The sequence below is a fragment of the Muntiacus reevesi genome, chromosome X, assembly GCF_963930625.1.
Source record: "Muntiacus reevesi chromosome X, mMunRee1.1, whole genome shotgun sequence".
NCBI lineage: Eukaryota > Metazoa > Chordata > Mammalia > Artiodactyla > Cervidae > Muntiacus > Muntiacus reevesi.
The window spans coordinates 9,258,095-9,279,588 of NC_089271.1; the positions used below are offsets into that span (position 1 = coordinate 9,258,095).

At 40.3% G+C, this 21,494-nt stretch overlaps 1 protein-coding gene across 7 annotated transcripts in view; it reads right to left on the bottom strand.

The window, feature by feature from the left end:
* The window catches only part of ARHGAP6 (Rho GTPase activating protein 6), a 514,399-nt gene that overhangs the window by 53,772 nt on the left and 439,133 nt on the right, over positions 1-21,494 (bottom strand). For all 7 annotated transcript variants that reach the window (XM_065915770.1, XM_065915769.1, XM_065915772.1 and 4 more), the window contains exon 3: positions 5,873-5,944. In XM_065915770.1, coding sequence (XP_065771842.1) covers positions 5,873-5,944 — 72 coding nt within the window. The remainder of the gene's footprint in view (positions 1-5,872; positions 5,945-21,494) is intronic.

The window sequence follows — 21,494 nt, forward strand, 5'->3', positions numbered from 1 at the left end:
TATACCCCCTAGCAGCAGAAACTGGAGTCTAGCCTCGCCCTTGTTTTTATAACCCTTGTGAATAAAACCAGAATGATCAAGGGAAAACAATTCAAAGGTTGAAAAGGCGAACATTAAATCAGGTGGAAAGAGGCTCTAAAAGGTTTTCCTCTTTGATCCATGGCAACAGCTTGAACATCACCGGGCCAGTACTCAAATCTGCAGTAAAAGCAGAAATGGCACTTGAGAAGTCTGCACCTCTTGTTCTGTCAAAACATGCAATTTATTTTGAAGTGAAAAATCAAAACTTCCACATTCTGGATTTTCAGAGGATGCTTCTAACCCTCTATAACCAAACTAGTCAGCACACGATGGTACAAAAAATAATTTAGGCATGTGTTTTGAGGATCAATGTGGACAGGATAGTAAGATCCAATAGTCACTACTGGTAAAAGGTCATTTTCACCACTAGCAAAATTAGAAACCAAAAGACGCAGCTCAGGATTTATTGTGTCTATCAGTGCTATCTTGTCTATGGGAATAATCAGTTTTCCTTCCAAAAGGTTGGGGCAAGTCTAGGAACATGTGTATGGCAAGGCTGATAGCTATTTGGAATACATAAAAACTTTTGGAGAGTAATAACAGCAGAAAGGACATTGATAAATGTATCAAATGACCTGTGTCTGCTCAAGTAGGCATATTCATAGCAGGGATTTAATATGACATGAGGAGTATTGATTTCTTTTCGAGACATTTTATCCATATAAAGGGAATCAACCAGCTTCGGCTAGATATTTCTAATATCCTTGGCAAAAAAGAAGAAATATGGTTTCCCTTGGTATCTCTCATTTTTCATATCTAAAAGTTTGCTGCTCTACTTGTAAATTGGAATAATGGAATACAAATGTAGCAGATGGAATACATAAAGTCATTCTCCCCATTCAAGAGATGTAGCCACCTGTAACAGATTTTTATTTCTCTCTAATAGGCTTTCTTCCCTGGCTGAGTTTATTTATTTTTTCAGTGGTAGTGTTTGATCTAATCTCTTTAATTTCTCACTGCTTTCTCTGGAGAACTCTCACAAGCTTGAGAGAAGAGACAGATCTCTCTATGCCCTGAACTTGTGTCTCAGTGTCTAGTTGCTGGAAAGTTCTCGGCAGGCTTCCTTGAATATGATTGCTTCTCGAAATGTGGTTATTGTAAAATTGAGGATTCAGCCCAACTGGGTTGAGCAAAACCTTCCTTTTTGTGTAAATAAAGTGCTGGACACAGGCTTATCTGTGGGCTCGAACATCATCTGTTGGGGGGAAAAGGGAACCTACGGACTCTGTGCTGATAGCTGTTAATAAAATTGATAATGGGTTTTGCAAACCATAAAGACATTAACCAAGAGTCAGTGTTCTGGGCCCAGGGACAGTGTGTATCATGTTCTGATCTATTGTCTGCACTTCCTAAGGAGATGGCATCCACTGCCGTCCTTACTGCAGAGGCTGTCTCCCTTCCCTCCCCGTGGTCCTGGGGCCCTGGAGGTGGTGTGCTGGTCTCTCAGCTCCCTGCAGCCATTTCCAGATCCTTCCCTCCCACTGCATGGCTGAAACCTGAGGCTGCAAGCTTCCTTGGCACCCCTGCTCATCGCTCTCGTCTACCCTGGCAGTCGGAACCCTAGGCCACCATCATCCCAGGTGACGTGGATGTCTACCTAAATGACCCATCTGATTCTCTGTTCTCACATCTCCTTGGCTTCCTCCTCCCCTTCTGTTTTCCTGCATGCCACCTTTTTTCACCAGCGCCCTCAGTCCCATCCTGGACCTTACCTTCACCAGAACTAAGTGCAGGGCAGCAAAGGAGACACAGATGTAAAGAAGAGACGTTTGGACTCAGGGGGAGAAGGAGCAAGCAGGATGGTTTGAGAGAATAGCACTGAAACATATATATTACCATATGTAAAATAGATAGCCAGTGGGACTTTGATGTATGATGCAGGGCACCCAAAGCCAGTCCTCTGGGACGATCTGGAGGGGTGGGGTAGGGAGGTGGTGGGGGCTGAGGTTCAGGATGGAGGGGACACATGTATGCCAATGGTCGATTCATGTTGATGTATGGCAAAAACCATCACAATACTGTAAAGTAATTATCCTCCAATTAAAACAAATTTAAAAGTTAAAAAAATTAGACACACAAAAAAGTGATCTGGCATCTGGATTCAGGCTTCCTCCCTCCACTGTTGTGTCACAACCCCAACCCAAGATCATGTTTTACACTGCGGTGTGACAGTCCTTTCAAAGATACCATTAAGCCATCCCTCCTTAATTTAAAGAGTAGTAACAAATACTTGATGTTTCAACCGTTATTTAATATGACACAGAATGAAGTTGTATCAACTATTCTTCTATAGGGCTACTTCACAGCTCACTTGTAGTAACACATCTAGACAGGGAGGGACAATTAAACATGGCATGATATCATTTCAGCATAAAGAAAACTCTGAACTATCACCAGAGTTTATGTCGATAAACATATGGCATCATCCGAAAGTATCCTATAGAGTGGGGACCTAGCTTCCAGACTTAGGCTATGGTAAAACCTATTCCCCTTGTGCTCTGATTAGGAACAATATTAACTGGAACAAAGCAGCTATTTTTAAACCTTTTTTTTCCCCAAAGTGATTCTTTTTGGCAGAAGAAAAATTTTTTGAAGTTCTGAAAGTTGAAAATACTTTTTGGATGCCAAGTAATTTAACTAAGAGAAATGAAGGACTTGAAAGTATTCTGTATGAAAATTCATGTTTTTGAACCAGCATCAATCCTGAATTGGTTTCCATATGGAAATCAAGTCATATGGGCACTGCTTAAAGTGGCAGGAGGGACACAGAAGTGTCACAGGATCTGCTGTATATTATGTTAAGGCAATTCAACAAAACACAGGACATGATTCATTCTGATTGAATCAATTAATATAGCAGCATATCAAACATTTAATGAGTCACTCTATTGGGAGGGCAATTTGATTCTAAAAAGCTTCTCCTATCTATTTTTAGATGACCTAATCCAAAAGGTCATTTAGAGTTTCCTGTTTTCCTTCTTTTACTCTTGAATTCAAATGATTGCCATTTTTCACATGTGCAGCTGTTATGAACCCAAATGGTAATATTCAAATGGAAGAAAACAATGTGAACTGACCACAACTGTGAGAATCCTGCACACTGCTCGATCATACCCTGGTTCCCAGGACATCCATGTGATGGGTGTGTGGACATACATAGGACTTTCTAGTCAGAAAAAAAATGCCATGTCATTAAGCTTCACTTAAGCCTAGGATATCATCTTGTTAACTATCAAAGCTACAAAAAAAAAAAAAAAAAAAAAACACCACAACCACCTCTTATGCCATATATCTTGATATTTCTTTCCTTAGTTGGATGCGTGATGTATCTTTTCCTTGGAATCACCAGAATCTGCCTTCCTTTTCCCAGCCGGCACCCCGTGCAACCTCATACAACACTGCCAAATTTTCAGTGAGCCTATATAATATCTAAATACGATTTGGTCTGAAAAATGTATACTAGCCCAGTGCATACTGGTTGATTACTTCCCCTGGCCCTTCCTGCCCAACCCTTACTTCCTGCTGTTTTCTTGTATAGAGAGGCACACATACATCTCCCTCTGCTGAGGGAATTAAAACATCTGCAAAAAAAAAAAGAAATGCTCATTGTTTCACTTAACACGAATGGGCACTTCTGAAGAATCACCTCAAGTCTACATTATGTGTGTTCAGATCCCAGTACCAATATCATCATCCTAGAATAAACAACTTTAAAGACAACACATTACTAATATCAGTCTGGATGATCCCTTTAACAACTCTAAAACACCGAGGATTACTCTAACCTAACGAGATAAAGATGGCCCATGGCAGGAGTAGGATGAGTAAAAACTCTATTTTAAAAAGCTACCCTGGCTACTAATATTCATTTAAAATATAAGGGCATGAATTTATGAATTAATTGAACAGAATACAATTTTTTCAGACAATGATGGGTAGCTGAAGAAGAGTAAATATCCTTTGCATTCACTATGCTAGCATTAGATTCTGCTACAGTAGACTGTGCCCTGATGAGAATACTGGTTAACATGGACCAGAGTTCTCATCTTAGAAGGTGCACGTTGGTAGTTATAAAACGACTCATGCCCAGTACCTCTAGAGACCAATGGGGTCAGATTTTCTGAGGTGGGGACATTGGAATATTTAAAGGTTTCACAAATTATTCTATCAATACAATGCAGTCAGGGGCAGGGATCCTTGATGTTTTCATGTCCTTTCCTCCAGCTGGAGGTAAACATTTGAAATGTCTGGAGATATTTTGGTTGGGTGTGGTGGTACCAGCATCGAGTGGTAGAGACCAGGGACGCTTATATTAAACATCTCAGACAATGTACAGGACAGCCCCCACAGCAAAGAATTATTCCGTCGAAAATGTCAATAGTCCCACGATTGAGACATCCTGCTCTAAGGGAAGTAAAACATTAGTTTTCTATTCTCTAGAATTCTGTTTTAAATTTTATTTTTAAAATTTATCTTTTAATTGGAGGAAAGTTGTTTTACAATATTGTGATGGGTTCTGCCATATGACAATGCAAATCAACCATAATCATACATATATATCATATAAATCACCTCCCGCTTGAGTCTTCCTCCCCTCCCACCACCCCACCTCTCTAGACCATCACAGAGTGCCTGCAACTTCTCACCAGCTCTCAGTTTTATACATGGTAGTGTATAAATGTCTATGCTACTTTCTCCGTTCGTCCCTCTATTTCCTTCCCTCACTGTGTCCATAAGTCTGTTCTCTATATTTGTATTTCCATTCCTTCCCTGCAAATAGGTTCATCAATACCATTTTTGTTCTATGAGGATTCTTTATCTCTTTTTAGTCCAAGAACCAGATGTCATGACCCTTTAGGCACAATTCAAGATATGGGTGTAGAGTCTGGGATCAGTGGTGTATCTAGGTCTTGTCTAATACTTATCACAATGCATTTATTTTTATACCTTTGATTTCATTGCCTTTCATTGCCTTTTCAAGCAGAAATTTGATCATTATATAAAAGAACTCCAAGGCAAGACATAAGGCCTCCCTTACTCGACACTCATTCACTATGACACATAAAATGGAAATACATTCATATGACCACACCACTCAGCAGTCATTTCATATGAAGACGTAGAATCAAGCCACAAAAAGATGTACTGGGCTAATGGGGCCCAGGTGCCCATTATGCAGCCTCAATGAATATTAGTTAAAAAGGAACACAAATACCTCTGAGAGAGTGGCTAAACTATTGGTTTTCTAAATATCCACGGAAGGGGACAGTATGAAGAGAGTCAACCATTCCCAAAACACACAGGGCAAAAAAAAATGAGCATGCTGAGATCTAACATTACAATGCTGACAACAGCCCATCGTCACTAACCATGAGGATGAGACTATTTCTTTCCAGTAGAAATGGTAGGCAAATCCAAACTCTTTCTCATTCAACTAGCCCTGCCTAACTATCTAGATTTGCCAGACAGCTGGTTAGCGTTAGAGATGCTATCCATGACTACTCAACCCAGGTTTTCCTTATACATTGCTAATTGGCCAGCTTCATAATTGGAACCATGAACTTGGCATGAATCATACTTTGCTCAAACCAACTGAACTCATCAATTCAGTACAGGGCCACTTGAACACAAAAGAGTAGACCCAAACAGCCTTTAATGGCATTCCACTGTAGAAATCCAGTTTACATAATAGAGTTGAACCACGTAAATCAATGCAATTCAAAAACCCCAGCAAATTCAACCAGTATGCTCTATGGAAGACACATTTGCTTTAGTTCATTCTGTCTTTTACCTCTGTCTTTGTTTTTCTCCTTCCCGAGTGAATCCAGTTTCTTTCTCAAAGATTTCTTTCTCTTTTGTCCATCTGTAAATATTAAAAAAATGAAAAGTTGTAAAAACAAGCAGATAAATGACAGTTTACATTTTCAATAAATACATTTGAGCAGAGGCATGACCTTTCACTTTACTCATAATTTGGCATTTTAAACAGAGTAATGGCCTTGAAAATGCGTGAAAATTCTTAACTTGGGTTGAACATATAGCCAGAATCTTGGTGTATGCTCTTTAACTCTATTTCAACCATGGAAAGTACAGGAAACTTATCTCTTTCAGAAGCCATTTAGTTTTGACACTTAGATATGTTAACTTTTACTATTACATGAGTCTTTTCATATGTATGCAACCTAATGTCATCTCAAATTAAATCTCCATGAGAGGGGAGTCAACAGTACACACAGCTTTGACATCCATGAGCTAATAGAGTGTAACTGAATAAGGAAGTGAATTTGGGGTCCGTAGAACTCAAATTTAATCATTGTTACACCATTTACTAATCCTGTGACTTTGGATAAGTCTCAGGGTCCTCATCTATAAAATGGGAATTTCATGGAGTTCCTGCGAAGATTAAATAAAATGTTGCATATAAAGTGCTTAATGGGGAGCCTGACACATTCCATAAATTCAGATCTACTCTCTTTTGGGGGAGGCGGGTTTCATAGTATTCCATAGTATGGCTATACCATAACTTAACCATTCCCCATCACCCCCACTGATGGCCATTTGGGCTGTTTCTAATTTTTACTAGAATAAATAAGGCATTTATCCTTTCAGCATCTTATATATGCACTTGCAACAAATGTACTTCACTGATTAACTCACTAAAGAATATAGATACCTCCCATATCAGTAGGCAGCTGCAAATGAATTCCTAGTATGTCACCATAAAATATTGGCAGTTATCATAGTGAGAATGTGTTTTGGAATAATGCAGCTATCAACTTCATGTGTAGGAAGTGCAAGTCAGGACTCTGCACTGCTACCCATCAGTAGAAATGCAGCCCATGCTGCAAGGAAACTTGGGTTTAAAAGGGGATTAAGAATTGTTATTTTTCACAAGATATCTTTAATAGTGTAGTAAAGCAAGAGATTGAGTCCAATACAACTTAAAGGCAAGACTGATATCAGGACAAGACAGACTAGGCATTCGTCAACAGAAATGAGCATTCCTGGGATCCTCATGGGGCTGCAGATGTTCCCCACGCCTCCTCTCTGAATTTTTGGAGTCAGAAGACATCACGATAAAATCAACAGGCACACGCAACCCCTCTTTCCCTTCAAAATGCAAAGGAATATGCCCATTAAACGAACATAGTTCATGAGAGTCTTCACTTCTGCAGTTATGAAATATATAGGTGAAAATGATGTAAATCAGTTGTGATGTGGCAAAGAGCCATCAATCTCTTTCATCAAGTGTATGTTCTTATCTTCAGTGTCTAAAAGATGATCTTACCACAGGGCCTACCATGATCTGTTACATCATATAAACATTAATCTCTATATGTTGCATCATATAGACATCATATACATTATCATATAGATATATTATACCATATAGACATTAAGCATACTAACTGCACAAGAATCTAATCTGTTCTTCAAATAGAACTGACATATCTTTTACTTTGTAATGCTGTGGCTACCTGAAGCAAAGAGCCAACTCATTGGAAAAGATCCTGATGCTGGGAAAGATTGAAGGCAAAAAGAGAAAGGCCAGCAGAGGATGAGATGGTTGGATGGTGTCACCGACACAATGGAGATGAATTTGAGCAAACTCCGGGAGATAGTGAAGGACAAAGGAGCCTGGTGTGCTGCTGCAGTCCATGGGGTCACAAAGAGTCAGACATGACTTAGTGACTGAACAACAACAACACTTTGCTCATCACTAGTTCATATCACCAAATATATTTGACTATATTAAGAGCATATTCCTTTAAAAATTCTAGCATCTCTTCATTTTAATAGTTGAGCCAGAAGAATAACTAAACCATATATTAAATCCTAAGGGATTTATTTTTCATAACCGGTGGACATATCTTAAATTTCAAACAAGTTGTCAAAGAACCAGAATATATATAGGATAGGAGACATTTTCTTTTAAGATAGAGCAAATTTTAAAATTTTTTTTTAATTAGAGGATGTAGGATATGTGTAGATGTATATAAATATAAATATAAATATAAATATAAATATACAGTGTAAGTAATAATGAAGAAGTCAACTCTCACATAACCAGCAGCCAAGTTCAGATGTAGACTACTGCTAGTACCCGAGAAGCCTCCAGAGAGGGAATCATACTGAAGGTATTCTTTCATGCCTCAATTACATATTTCATTCATTAATACTTGCTAAAATTCACCCTGTTGAGGCAGGTAGGGAAAGTGTTAGTCGCTCAGTTGTGTTCAAATCTTGGTGAACCCCACCAGGCTCCTCTGTTCATGGAATTCTCCAGGCAAGAATACTTGAGTGGGTAGCCATTCTCTTCTCCAGGGGCTCTTCCCAACCCAGGAATTGAACCCAGGTCTCCTGCACTGAAGGCACATTCTTTAAAATGCCCCTAAATAGACAGAGGTGAATGTTATTAATAGGCAACTAAACAAAATGATGGATGATGTGCAATAACGTGTAAGGAAATTTCTCATTTAAAATCCTCAGGAAAAACAAACAGAGCTGTGCAATAAAACTGCTCACTCCTTCCTTGCGATCCATCAGTAGTTTGCTGATTGATTCTTCAGTTTTTGAAGAATGTCTTTTGTTCCCATAGAGCACAGACAATCTGCTCAAGAGACTGCCGTACCATGCGCTTACAACCATACAGAACAGTTTATGTTCAACCCATCAGTCCTCGGATGCCAGAAAGTGTGATAAGGGCCATTCCATCTTTGAAAGTAATTTAAGCTTCCTGACTATCCATACTGCACAGTAATGTTTTTACAATGCAAATAGTGATGAGCATATGCTTAGAACCAGACATGGAACAACTGACTGGTTCCAAATTGGGAAAGGAGTATGTCAAGGCTGTATATTGTCACCCAGCTTATCTAACTTATATACAGAGTACATGTGAAATGCCAGGCTGGATGAGTCACAAGCTGGAATCAAGATTGCTGGGAGAAATATCAACAACTTTGGATATGCAAATGATACCACTCTAATGGCAGAAAGTGAAGAGAAACTAAAGAGCCTCTTGATGAGGGTGAAAGAGGAGAGTGAAAAAGCTGGCTTGCAACTCAACATTAAAAAAGAAAAAAAAAAAAAACTAAGATCATGACATCTAGTCCCATCACTTTATGGCAAATAGAAGCAGTGACAGATTTTATTTTCTTGAGTTCCAAAATCACTGAGGATGGTGACTGCACCGTGAAATTAAAAGAAGCTGTGACAAACCTAGATAGTGCATTAAGAAGCAAAGGACCTTGCCAACAAAGGTCCGTATAGTCAAAGGTATGGTTTTTCCAGTAGTCATGCACAGATGTGAGAGCCGGATCATAAAGAAGGCTGAGCACCAAAGAATTGATGCTTTTGAATTATGGTGCTAGAGAAGACTCTTGAGAGTGACTTGGGCAGCAAGGAGCTCAAACCATTCAATCCTAAAGAAAATCAACTCTGAATATTCATTGGAAGAATTGTTGCTAAAGCTGAAACTTCAATACTTTGATCACCTGATGTGAAGAGCTGACTCATTGGAAAATAGCCCAATGGTAGGAAAGACTGAAGACAAAAGGAGAAGGGGGTGGCAGAGGATGAGACAGTTAGATAGTATCACTGATTCAATGGACATGGATTTGAGCAAACTCTGGGAGATACTGGAGGACAGAGGAGCCTGGTAGGCTGCAGTCCATGGAGTCACAAAGAGTCGGACATGACTTAGCAACTGAACAACAACAATATGCTTACTAACTGGTCCCAGAGTGGGTACCATCTTATGGGCTACAGTGACCTGGAGAGAAAATTGGGGTCACACATCCTGATCAAAGGCATCTTGGAACAAGCACTAGAGGATTGCCCTCCATGTGCCTGCAGGAGACCACATCCTAGATGGGAGAGCCCACAGACATACATGAAACAATAGCAGGTGGCAAGACAGCAAGCCTTCCACATCCAAGTGACCACAGAGCAAAGGAGTCATTGGTATGGAGTGTGGTTAATCTAGCCCTCTTGGGAGAGGCCAGTACCAAACAGGGTCTCTGGAGAGTTGAGAACAACAAAACATGAGCTCGTCCCTTAGGAGAGGCTTTTCATGGTCTCACTTGCTTTCAGGTAGTGGTGGTTTCTCTAGCTAGATGAGAAGTTCTCTGAGGGTAGAACCGTATCTCCTAGGCTTTTGTCCCCCTCCAGGTAAAGAGCACAGACCAGGGCACGCCAAGAGGACTTGTCAGCACTGTCTATGACCAGAAGTCAGACGGAGGTTTTGGGTTGGTTCCAGGGAGAGCCCAGGGCCACTGAAGTATACAATTCCTAATTTTAATCAGATAAGATCAGATTCAGAGAATAGAGGTTATTAAAGAGTATTTTCCATATTAAGTTGATTCTAGAGATAGTAAGGGTAAAAAATATTGTCCAAGGAAAGACTCATTTTTGGTGACAGAAGAGTAAGGGTTGCTTTTGGGGGATGGCGACTGACTGCAAAGGGGCACGAAGGAGCCTCCCGGTGTGCTTGGATTGTTCCTTATCTTGATCTGGTTGTTGGTTGCATGATCCATGAGCTATACATATTAAAAACCCATTGAGTTGTACATGTGGACATTCATATTTATTTACATTACTATATATATGTTATTCCTCAATAAAAATAACAAAAGACTTTGTCATGTTTATGGAATGGCACCAATGTAAAAATTACACTAACTGAATGGGGCTGCAAACTCAGCAAGAAACTCCTGAACCACCAGAAAGTTCTCACACCTCTAACTTTTCTAAGTTTCTGAATGCCCATGATCTCATCCAGCAAGCATGACTTCCTTGTGACACAGGCATACAGGGACAATGAAGAGCTAGTGATTTTGGAGTATGTACTAGAAGTTGAGCATCCTTGGTCTCATTCATTACATTCTCATAGCAGCTCTACAAAGCTCACACTATTATATTTTGGGATTTTATAGATGATGTTAGGAGAGGTTAAGTAACTTGTCCAGGGCAGAAGTTGGTAAGGGATAAATTTAAACTTGCACCCAGTACTAGCCCACACCAAACTGGTGCTCTTGATTTCTCACTGTAGGGAGGAAAATATGGTGTCTGTTTGAGGGAGGAGACATTAAAGACCAGATACTGGGAGCACCATGTCCAAAGTAATACAGAGTTATAGAGGAAAGAGAAACTAACAATATTTGAGTTCTAAATGTTCACCAGGATGGGCATCAATTATTTTTGCATGTATGATATCATCTAATACATATCAGCATACAATCTACTCATGTAGCCTTTTGATCTATCCATCTTGCAGTTGAGAAAATTAACATCAGAGAACTAAAGGAAATTGTCCCCAAATCACAGGACTGGTAGGTGGTAGAACTGAAATCCAAACTCCTAATACAGCTCTTTCTAAAAATCCTGACTCTGTCTTGAGAGGGGTGACTAGGAGAACTCAGATACTTGTGATGAGAAGCTGAAAATCCTTTGTTTAAGGTCACTAGGCCTCTGCATCATGGGAGATGGTTCTGGAGGTATTTGTAAAACAGTGGCGGTTCATCTGTGAGGGTCATTTAGACTCTGCCCTACAAGAAGTCTGAGTGATGGGCAAGAACATGCTAAGGCCCATTCCTTAGTGAAGCAATAGCAGAAAATGGATGTAGACAGCCAAATTCAGAGATGCACCTGGATATGGGACTGGGCATCAACATTTAAGTCCCTTGAAATTCCTTCACTCACAGAGTTCCATAAAGATCACATTACTGGAAAGGAGAAGAAACTGCCTGTGCAAATTGCCTGAGACATGAAATGAAGTCAAACAGAACTAAGTGCAACTCTGGGGACAAAATCCTCTTCTAAAACCCACAGAACTAGTCCAGTGGGTTTGACATGACCATACCCAGATCTTCACCCCACTACTCGGGTTGTTTAGCCTGCACAGTGATTAATTGATTGATTTAATTGAAGTATAGTTGATTTACAATGTTGTGTTAGTTTCAAGTGTAGAGCAAAGTGATTCAGTTATACATACATATGTATATATATATGCATGTGTATGTGTGTATTCTTTTTCAGATTCTTTTCCCTTATAGGTTATTACAAAATATTGAGTAGAGCTCCTTGTCCTATACAGTAGGATCTTGTTCATAATTTATTGTATATATCAGTAGTGTGTATATGTTAATCCCAAACTCCTAATTTCTCTCTCCCTTCCTTTCCCCTTATGGTTCCCCATAAGTTTGTTTTCTATGTCCTTATATCTATTTCTGTTTTGTAAATAAGTTCATTTGTACCTTTTTTTTAAAAGACTGCACATATAAGTGATATCATATGTCTTTCTCTGTCTGGCTTACTTACTCAGTATGATCATCTCAAAGTCACATGGAGATTTGCAAAAACTTAAGCTCTAAGGTGAAATCTTGGGAAGTTCACATATGTGTCTGGATTCCCGACCTCTTAAGGAAGGTGTGAGAACTGGCAGCACCAGTCCCGCAGTCCTCACACTCCCCGCAGGCCAGCAGAGACACCCATGCCCCTGAGCCATGGCACACCTGGCAAGCCTTGGAGTTTGCAACTCCATCCTAGCCTAAAAGGGAGGTTCTAGCTTGCTTCAAATCTTCAAAAAAATTCCTGCGGAGAAAAGTTGAAGGAATGCTTTTTGGCAGCACCTCTCCCACTTTCCCCAACCACAGCTGCCTCGCTATTTACTTGCACCAGAAAAACAGTCTCTTAGAGAACGCAAACCAAAGGAATTCATAGGCAGTGAGGGGAGCTCAGTTACAGAGTGAGGAAAAAATGACATAAAAAAGACACACTTAGGTGGCAGAATGGGAAGTGGCCCTTTAGAAACTGCAAATAATTTATGCCACACTTTTTCAGCCTTGGCATGAATGACATGTGGGGCTGGATAACTCTGTCCTGAGGGGCTGTCCTCTCTACAGGGGGGTATTTAGTAGCATCTCTGACTTTAGTTTATCAGATGCCAGAACACCCACCCATTCTCTGTTGTGACAAATGATAAGGCCTCTGGACATGACCAAGTGTCCCTCAGGGACAAAACCACTCTGGTTGACCACCAGTGGTCTGTGCATAACTCTATCTAGAGAATAGCTATGGGTCAAACCATGTAACATCTGAACTAGAAAACATTGTCATTTTCCGACTGGTCACAATACTCAACTTTAATCTCAGTATCTCTTTTTAAAAGAACAATATAAAAATGTTTACAAATCAATGAGCCTTTATATATAATGATGAATTTTGGACACAGTAACAAGTTCCATTAATTTATAAAGAAACGTGAGTCTGCCTATAGCTATCTTTATACCAAAGTCCTGATTACAGGTAGGGGGATATAGCAAACTCCGTGAGTCAACAACTTTTTATTTCTTTCCATGATGTTTTTTTTTTTTTTTCTCCTCTGATGGGGTTGGGGGCAGGGAGGGGGACACCAGATCGTGTCATCTGGTGGGGAACAGTTGTGTGAATGGAGCATCTTTAGCATTCAGGGAAGACTTGGGGAGACCATTTCTTCTTCTTCTTCTTTTTTTAAGAGGGCTAAACATGGTGGGGGTGAAGAGACCTACTGGCCAGCCCTTCATTGGCCAGAACTAGGATTCGGGAGGAAATTGTAGGAAGACACTTTTGGGGGTAAATGGAACTGCTCAGCAGTGGAATGTGTAGCCTCACAAAAAAGCGCTGCTCCCTGTGGCTTCACTCTTGGACGCTCTCTGTCTTGGGGCCCTCACTCTGAGGCAGGGGGGAACCACGGCATGAGGAGCCCTTTGCAAAGGGCTCTGTGGTGAGGAAGAGGAGTCTCCAGCCAGCAGCCGGGTGAGCGAGCCTGAACCATGATCCTCCAGGCCAGTCACAGAGGATGACTGCACTCAGATGACTGCAGCCATGGGTCAGCTGGATGGAAACATAAACCAGAACCTGAACCGGAACAACCAGGGTAAGGTATTCCCAGAAATTATAACATAAGAAATGCTTGTTATTTAAAAAAAAAGAAAAAGAAAAAATAATGCTCAGCTAAATGCATGTAGTATCCTGAATGGGATCCTGGAACAGAAAAAGGATATTATTAGTGGGGAAACTGTTGAAATCTAGTGTGGCTTCCCTGGAGGCTCAGACAATAAAGCATCTGCCTGCAACGCGGGAGACCCAAGTTTGATCCCTGGGTTGGGAAGATTCCCTGGAGAAGGGAATGGCAACCCACTCCAGTATTCTCTCCTGGAGAATTCCATGGGGTTGCAAAGAATCTGACATGACTGAGCAGCTAACCCAAACAAAGTCTGTAGTTCAGGTGAGAATAACATACCAATGTTGGTTTCTTGGTTGTGATAAGGGCACCAAGGTTATAAAAGATGCTGTCATTAGGGGGAATTGGGTGAAGGGCATAGGGGGACTCTATTATTTTGGTAACTTTTCTGCCAATCAAAAATGACTCCCAAATTAAGCATTGTTTTGTTTTTTTTTAATGCCCTTTCCCCCCGGCACTAGGTGAATTCAAGCAAAGGCCGAAGACTCATTTGTCAAGCATGTGAGAAAGTGGAGGCTTGTAGTGCTCATTTAAGTACTTCTGAAACACACACATAAAGCTGAACTTTATGGGAAGAAGGTGACTCACAAGCCAGTTTCTGACCTAGCTGCAACTATTGAAATAATCTTCCTAATCATATCCCTCTGATCGGAAAGAAAACATGTGTCTAGGCCAATATAAAGAATCCATTTATCTGCCATTCTGTGTAGCATGTTTTCTGGAAAGGGAGTGGACAGTTGAGAGGCTTGACCAGATCTGTTTTTATGGCACTGGTGATGTTTTCATATGTGGCTAGTTAGATGATCTTTAGATACTTCCTATTTCTTAGGTTCTCTAAATCGTTTTTCTTTTTAAGTTTATCTAGACTTTGTACCTGTCATGTGCATCCAAGAACACTGATTAGTACAGAATCTGTTTACTTTTCATGTTCTGATGCCTATTCTGATAAACCAAAATGTAGTTTTAAATTGGATGTGTGAAAGTACATTAGGTGAGTTACAATCCACAGTTACAATCTGTGGATGTCTTATAAAAGCAGTTACTAAAACTATGTTTAATCCTTCACTAAAACTAAAATTCATCCTTTGTTCTCATCTGCATCCCCTTTCGATGGCTCTCAAGCCACAGATCTCCCCAAAATAAGGCAAGTGAAAGACTATACCAGATAGTTTATTTCCAGTTTGGAGCTCTGTCAAAGAAGTAATAATATTATTTATGGTCCCTGGCACCTGAAGGCCATTCGTTGGGCCCACACTCCAAGTCTAGTGTTTTTGGATAACTAATCTCATTGATGTAAGTTAATTTGGCTAAATAAATCAGCATTGGAAAATGATATAGGAACTGATGAGAGCTGGGCAACCAAAACGCTAGTCCAGATCATATTCCAGGAAAATTCAAGCTGGACAATGGAACCAGTTACTGCCACACGCATGTGCAGTGGAATGAGTTCAAAAGAGCCCCTGCCACTTCAAGTTGCCTGCTTCATATTCAAAGTACATCAAAAGAAGAGGAAAGGAGAGCAGCCTGGACAGGAAAGAGTAGTAATTACCAGGAAAGTGGCCACCTCTGCTTCTTGGCCGGAAATGTGGCAACAATCCTAGGATATGGGAACCACTGGAGCCAGTGAGACCCTCTGGCCTAAGAGTTAAATTGGGATTAACCCCAGATATTTAGGACAGGAGCCAAAGGAGGGCTCTGTCCTCTATTCTAAAACAAGTAACCTCCGTAAGGGATGATGCAGGGTGCACTGTCCAGGCTCCAGAGCTCAGGCCCAGTAGTCGTGGCGCCTGGGCTTAGCCGCTGTGTGGCATGTGGGATCTTCCCGGATCAGGGATTGAACATGTATCTCCTGCATTGGCAGGTGGATTCTTTACTACTGAGCCACCAGGGAAGCTCCTCAAATTCAGTCTTAAAGGATGAAATTACCCTTTTCAGGAGCCTTTGAATTTTGGTGGGGATTTCTCCCAATATATCACATGGTGCCTGCTGAGTCTAGGAAATCCGTTCTTGTCCTAAGTCTCTTAGTGTTTTATTCCTAGTAATCCAAACTTTTATCAAGCAAGTGTTCTACTGGTGAAAAAAGATGAGAAAATCTCAAATTCAGGGGGGGACCCTGATAGTTTCTCTAGTGGGAACTACGGCTCTAGAGAGTGAAAAGCAAGAATTCTGGAAGAAAACAATCTACGTGGAAAAAGTGACAAACAATGTGTTGGAGCACAAACTGGCTCTGCCTTTCAGTCAACTTTGAATCTCACTGTATATAGAGATATTCATGCTATTTTCAAGAAATATTTCATGCAATGGACTCTTGGTTATTTAATCAAATCTATATAGGTTAAAGTTTCCATTTATGTATCACCTTATCCTTGGCATTTTTTCCATTAACCTTGATTGAAATGGAAAGCAGGTAGAAACCGGGTCACTGAGTCATTCTTCTTGGTTTAAATTCCAATCTATCCAACACTATTTCTTCATCCTGCTATCACCTTGTGGATTAGAGTTTTCAAAATCTAATTTCCAAAGTGTCTGTGTTTCTTGGGGAAGGAAATATTTACGGTATTCTTAAGCAATGCTGATGTCTCCCTTAGGGCCAAGGCTCCCCAAAGTACTTGAGAAATGTAGTAATCCCCACAGTTTACATGTTGAAGTGGCGGTGAAATTATCAAAGCTGTGGTCAGAAACTAAGAACATTCTGTGAGACTCACTGTTGTAAAGAAAGACAGCTCTTGGAGGTCACCATGCTTCCAGCTAAACTAAACACTAAGAAACCTTTCTCCTTTCGTGTAAATTATTTGGCAAGGTAATTAGTTCTGAAATTTTTTCTCAAGAGGAAAAAAAAAAAGACCTTGTAGATTCTTGAACCTCAAAACAAGTAAGGTTCTAGGACAGAAAACATTGAACTATTTGACTTGTCCAGCATGTCTCGTTATTCTACCAAAATGTGAGGTAGAAAAGCTGTCTGCATGGCTTGGATGCCATGGGCTTAAAAGCTCAACTATGGTTTTTTCCTTAACCAGGCATTCTGTGTAATCACTGCTTACTGTAATAACTGGTCGTGAACAAATTATACCCTACAAGGACCTTTTCCTTGCTGTCATTTTTTCCACTTTCAAGTACTATGAGTTAAGAAAAAAATAAATAAATAAAGGTATAAGCTCGTGATCCAAAAGAACAGCTCTGCTGTTACCTTCTCTCAAACTAGGAGCTAGTCTGCCCTTCCAGGCTCTTGAATGTGCAACTCTTATTGTGCATACATTGAGTTGAAAACAGTATTTTTAACTTAGTCTATGGAGGTATTGTATTTGCAGAAACAAAAGTGTCCAAATATCAGGACAAGAAAAATGGCTTTTGGCAAGTCATTTCCTTAAGTTTTATTTTTTTTCCTGGAGCGTAAAGGAAAGCAAGGAGGTAGGAGAACAAAAAGACAGAAAGCATTCATCCCAAAGAAATACCCTAGATCGGTAACTCAAGGATATAAAATTGCAAATTAGAGGTGTTTCAGCATTACTTGTTTTAAAGCCAAAGCTTGCAGGTCAAGTTGAAAAGACTCAGACAAGGGCATTGACATATGGTGTGATTTTTGATCTCTCTAAGGAGCTAATGCTACCTACCTTCTCTGGATAGATACCATTTCATAATGAATAAGCAAGAAAGGAATCAATTATCTTTAAGTCATAGACTTTAATCCTTGGAAACGCCTCCAAATTTCTGCCAGTTGCTGTCATGAAAACAGCTGTCATAGATTCAGTCACTGGCTCAATGGTACAATTGGATGAAGACTATTAAGCTCCTCATCCTTTCCTTTCCCATTCCTATTTTTGATTATTCTTTGAACCATTTGAGTAGTTCTTTATGATATGTATGCTTGCTAAGTCGCTTCAGTTGTGTCCAACTCTGTGTGACCCCAAGGACTGTAGCCCACCAGGCTCCTCTGTCCATGGGATTCTCCAGGCAAGAATACTGGAGTGGGTTGCCATTTCCTTCTCCGGGGGTCTTCCCAACCCAGGCATCGAACCTGGGCCTCCTGTATTGCAGGCTGATTCTTTACTGCTGAGCCACCAGGGAAGCCCCTTATGCTATAGAAATACCATACAAGTAACTGTGCTATGATTAAATCTTTAATCCTTTCCATTCAGCTTCTTAATTACTTCCTGAGCAGCAAAAGCAAAACACTGTTAGACACGAATGCAAACCAATTTAAGAATGGTTTCCTCCCTACTGCTTGTTTGCGATGGCAGATGACATTGCTGTTATGGACAAAAATAGTTTCTAATCTAAACCCATCTTTATCCTACTCCACCCCCCATCCAATTGTTTCTTCCCCTGTTTTGTTAGGTGCTCACCCTCTGTGTGGTCATGCATCCCGAGATGAGTTCTCACCCCAGGCTCAGGAAAGGAATCTTAAGTCTAGTTCTTTCTGCCATACTGATTTGGGCACTGGCAGGTGTTGCAATTCTAGGGGTTGAGAAGGGAGGGGAGCCTGCTAGGAGACAGCAGCGGAAATCCTTTTTTGCTATTAAAAAATACTTGCTGAAGGGTCACTGCTCTTCTCTGCCTCTTCATGCCGCCACCGAAGCAGTGATACCGATGCCACCACAGTCATTTTTTGACGAGGGAAGCCAGACAAAGAAGGAAGTGATCCATGACTGGGGCAGAGAGAAAAGGTGGAAGCCGCTGAATTAATAAGTCCTGGAATCAGCCTATCTGTGGGCTCCTAGTAAAGAAATATAGCCAATTGCTTTGCTATATGTCACTTGCAGCCAAAGCATCTTTAATGGTGGATTAATTCAAAACTGTAGCAGGATGTTATATTTACACTAGCCTTGTCAGATAATGCAGGCAGTCCTAGAAGATTTGGATTTGAAAGGCATCTGAGATAAGGAAGGAGGGCAGGAACAGGAAGATTAGACTACAAAGAACTGCAAATCTGTAAATAAGTGAAGTCCTTAAAGACAAAGATAGCTAAATGCTCAGTTATCAAACCAGATAGTAATAATAAGGCTAAAAATCAACCCATGCTGGAGATAAACATTATTAAAGTCACCCATCTGATGCATAACTTACATTCCTATAACTTGCATGGTGGCTTCAGTTGTGTAAGCAACTCATTAAAATATTGACATTTCTTTCTTGTTTAGTTTCACCAAAGGAATTTATTACTCACTTTGAAGAAAAAATATTTGATCACATATAATATAAACACTAAAACATCTGAGAGTTATGAAGATCTGATAACTAAAAAAAACACTCAATTATTGAAAAATAAAACTAAGATAGTGAAGAAAATGAAATGAATGGGATGGTATAGTTGACCAATCACATGGATAATAACTGTGAATTACAATATCAAATTAATTAATGTTAATCTCTTAAATCAGAGGTCAGCAAGTTTTTTCTGTAAAGGTCTAGCCTGCAAATATTTTTGGCTTTGTGGGCCACATGGTCTCTGCCAAAACTATTCCACCCTGCTGTTGAAGCACTAAAGTAGCCTTAGACAATACAGAGACAAATGAGTATGCTGCATTTTAATAAAAATTTATTTACAAAAACAGGCAGTGGGCTGAAATTGGCCTGTGGGCTGTAATTTGCCCTTTCCAATTTTCAATGAAGACCTCCTTAAACTACTTTCCCACAGCTTTCCACTTACAAATATGTTAGAGACATCCACTGATTGAATTTTTAAATCATCTTGAGGGCTCAATTTCAAATTATCTAGAAAGCTTGATGGATTTAAAAAAAACACTCAGTATTTAATTTCAATTAATACTTATTTGCCTTTGTTTTGCCCAAAGGGAAACAAAGAAAAAAGCAAAAATGGAAGCTCCTATTCATATTTCAAGGATGGGACATTCTGGGTAATTATCAAGTTTACTTTTGGGCCATGATCCCAAAAGAGAAAACAGTGTAGTCTTGAAATGTTTGAAAGGTGCCAGAATATTTCAGAAAATGCAGTGACAAAAGTTTTGTTCAAGATGCCAAAGCCTTGTGCAGTAATAGCTGCTACTCCAACAAAGATATATCCATACATGTAAATGTAATCAGTAGGGACAAGAGCTCAGATAGAAACCTATATTGTCTGAGAACATGAAGGAAGCCATTTGTGAACATGAAGGCACAAAACATATGGCTTAAATACCCACTGACTATTGCACTGACTTGCCTGCTTGGCACCAGAACAGAATCATAGAGCAGCACACACTCGAGAATTTGACGTGGTAAAAGCCCTGGGGTATAGAGGAGAGCATCCAAGAAGAAAATTTCAAAACAAAACAAAACAAAACAAACCTGCAGCGAAACCTGGCTGTCACTTCTGGGTTTTCCTGGAATAGGTAGATAAGGCAACTTCTATCTGTCAGGGCCTCCACAGGTCACTTGGATAGGATGCTATCCCTTGCTCTGGGTTTTAACACAGTTGATGTATCTGTGCTTTCTCTAGCAACAGACTAAGAACTCCTTGAGGATATGGACTACTTTTTTTTTTTTTAACTTTTGGCTGCCCTGGGTCTTTGCTGTTGCACACAGGCTTTCTCTAGTTACAGTGCTCGGGACCTACTCTCTAGTTCTAGCACGCGAGCTTCTCATTACAGTGTCTTCTCTTGTTGTGGAGCTCAGGCTCTAGGGTGCTTGGGCTTCGTTAGTTGTGGTGTGCAGGCTTAGTTGTCCTACAGCATGTGGCATCTTCCCACACCAGGGATCGAACTCATGTCCCCTGCATTGGGGGAGGTGGATTCTTAACCACTGGACCACCAGGGAAGTCCCTGTGGATTATTTTTGACATGACATTATAGCTTCTGTCAGAGGTTTCTACCTCTTCAGAACTTAATACTCCACATAGACCCCTCCTTCAGGCTGTACGCCCAGCTTGGTATAGGTGAGGGAGCAGTGAAGTGGCACGGAAGCCCCTGGGTGACACTCCACTGTTGGGCTCCAGGTAGAGAAGGCACTAGATGCTTAGGCCGAGGATCTAGCCTCTTTCTGTGGCCCTAGGGAAACTGACCCACCCATCTTACCAAGGCCCTAAGGACCACAGTAACAAACAAGTGAAAGTTTTCTATGCTGACATTTTTTTGTTCTTTGTGATCATCTCTTCTCCATTCCATCTGCTTTGCAAGATTGCATTATTCAAACTGTGGGTCATAACTTATTAATGAATCATGAAAATTTAGTGGCTCATAGAAGAGAACATTGTAGAGGTGTATCTCAGATAACAATAAGCATCATTTATTTGGCTTGTGTGTTTGATGGGCTGAGATGTAAAACGTATTTCTCACTATAGATTTTGGACAAGAAGTTTGAAACCTTCTCCTCTAAGACAAACTTAAATCTGTGGGGCATGCTCAGCCCAGGCTACAAACCGAGTGGATTCCTTCTTTAAGTGAAAGAGTATTGCAAATAGCTTTGATAGTAA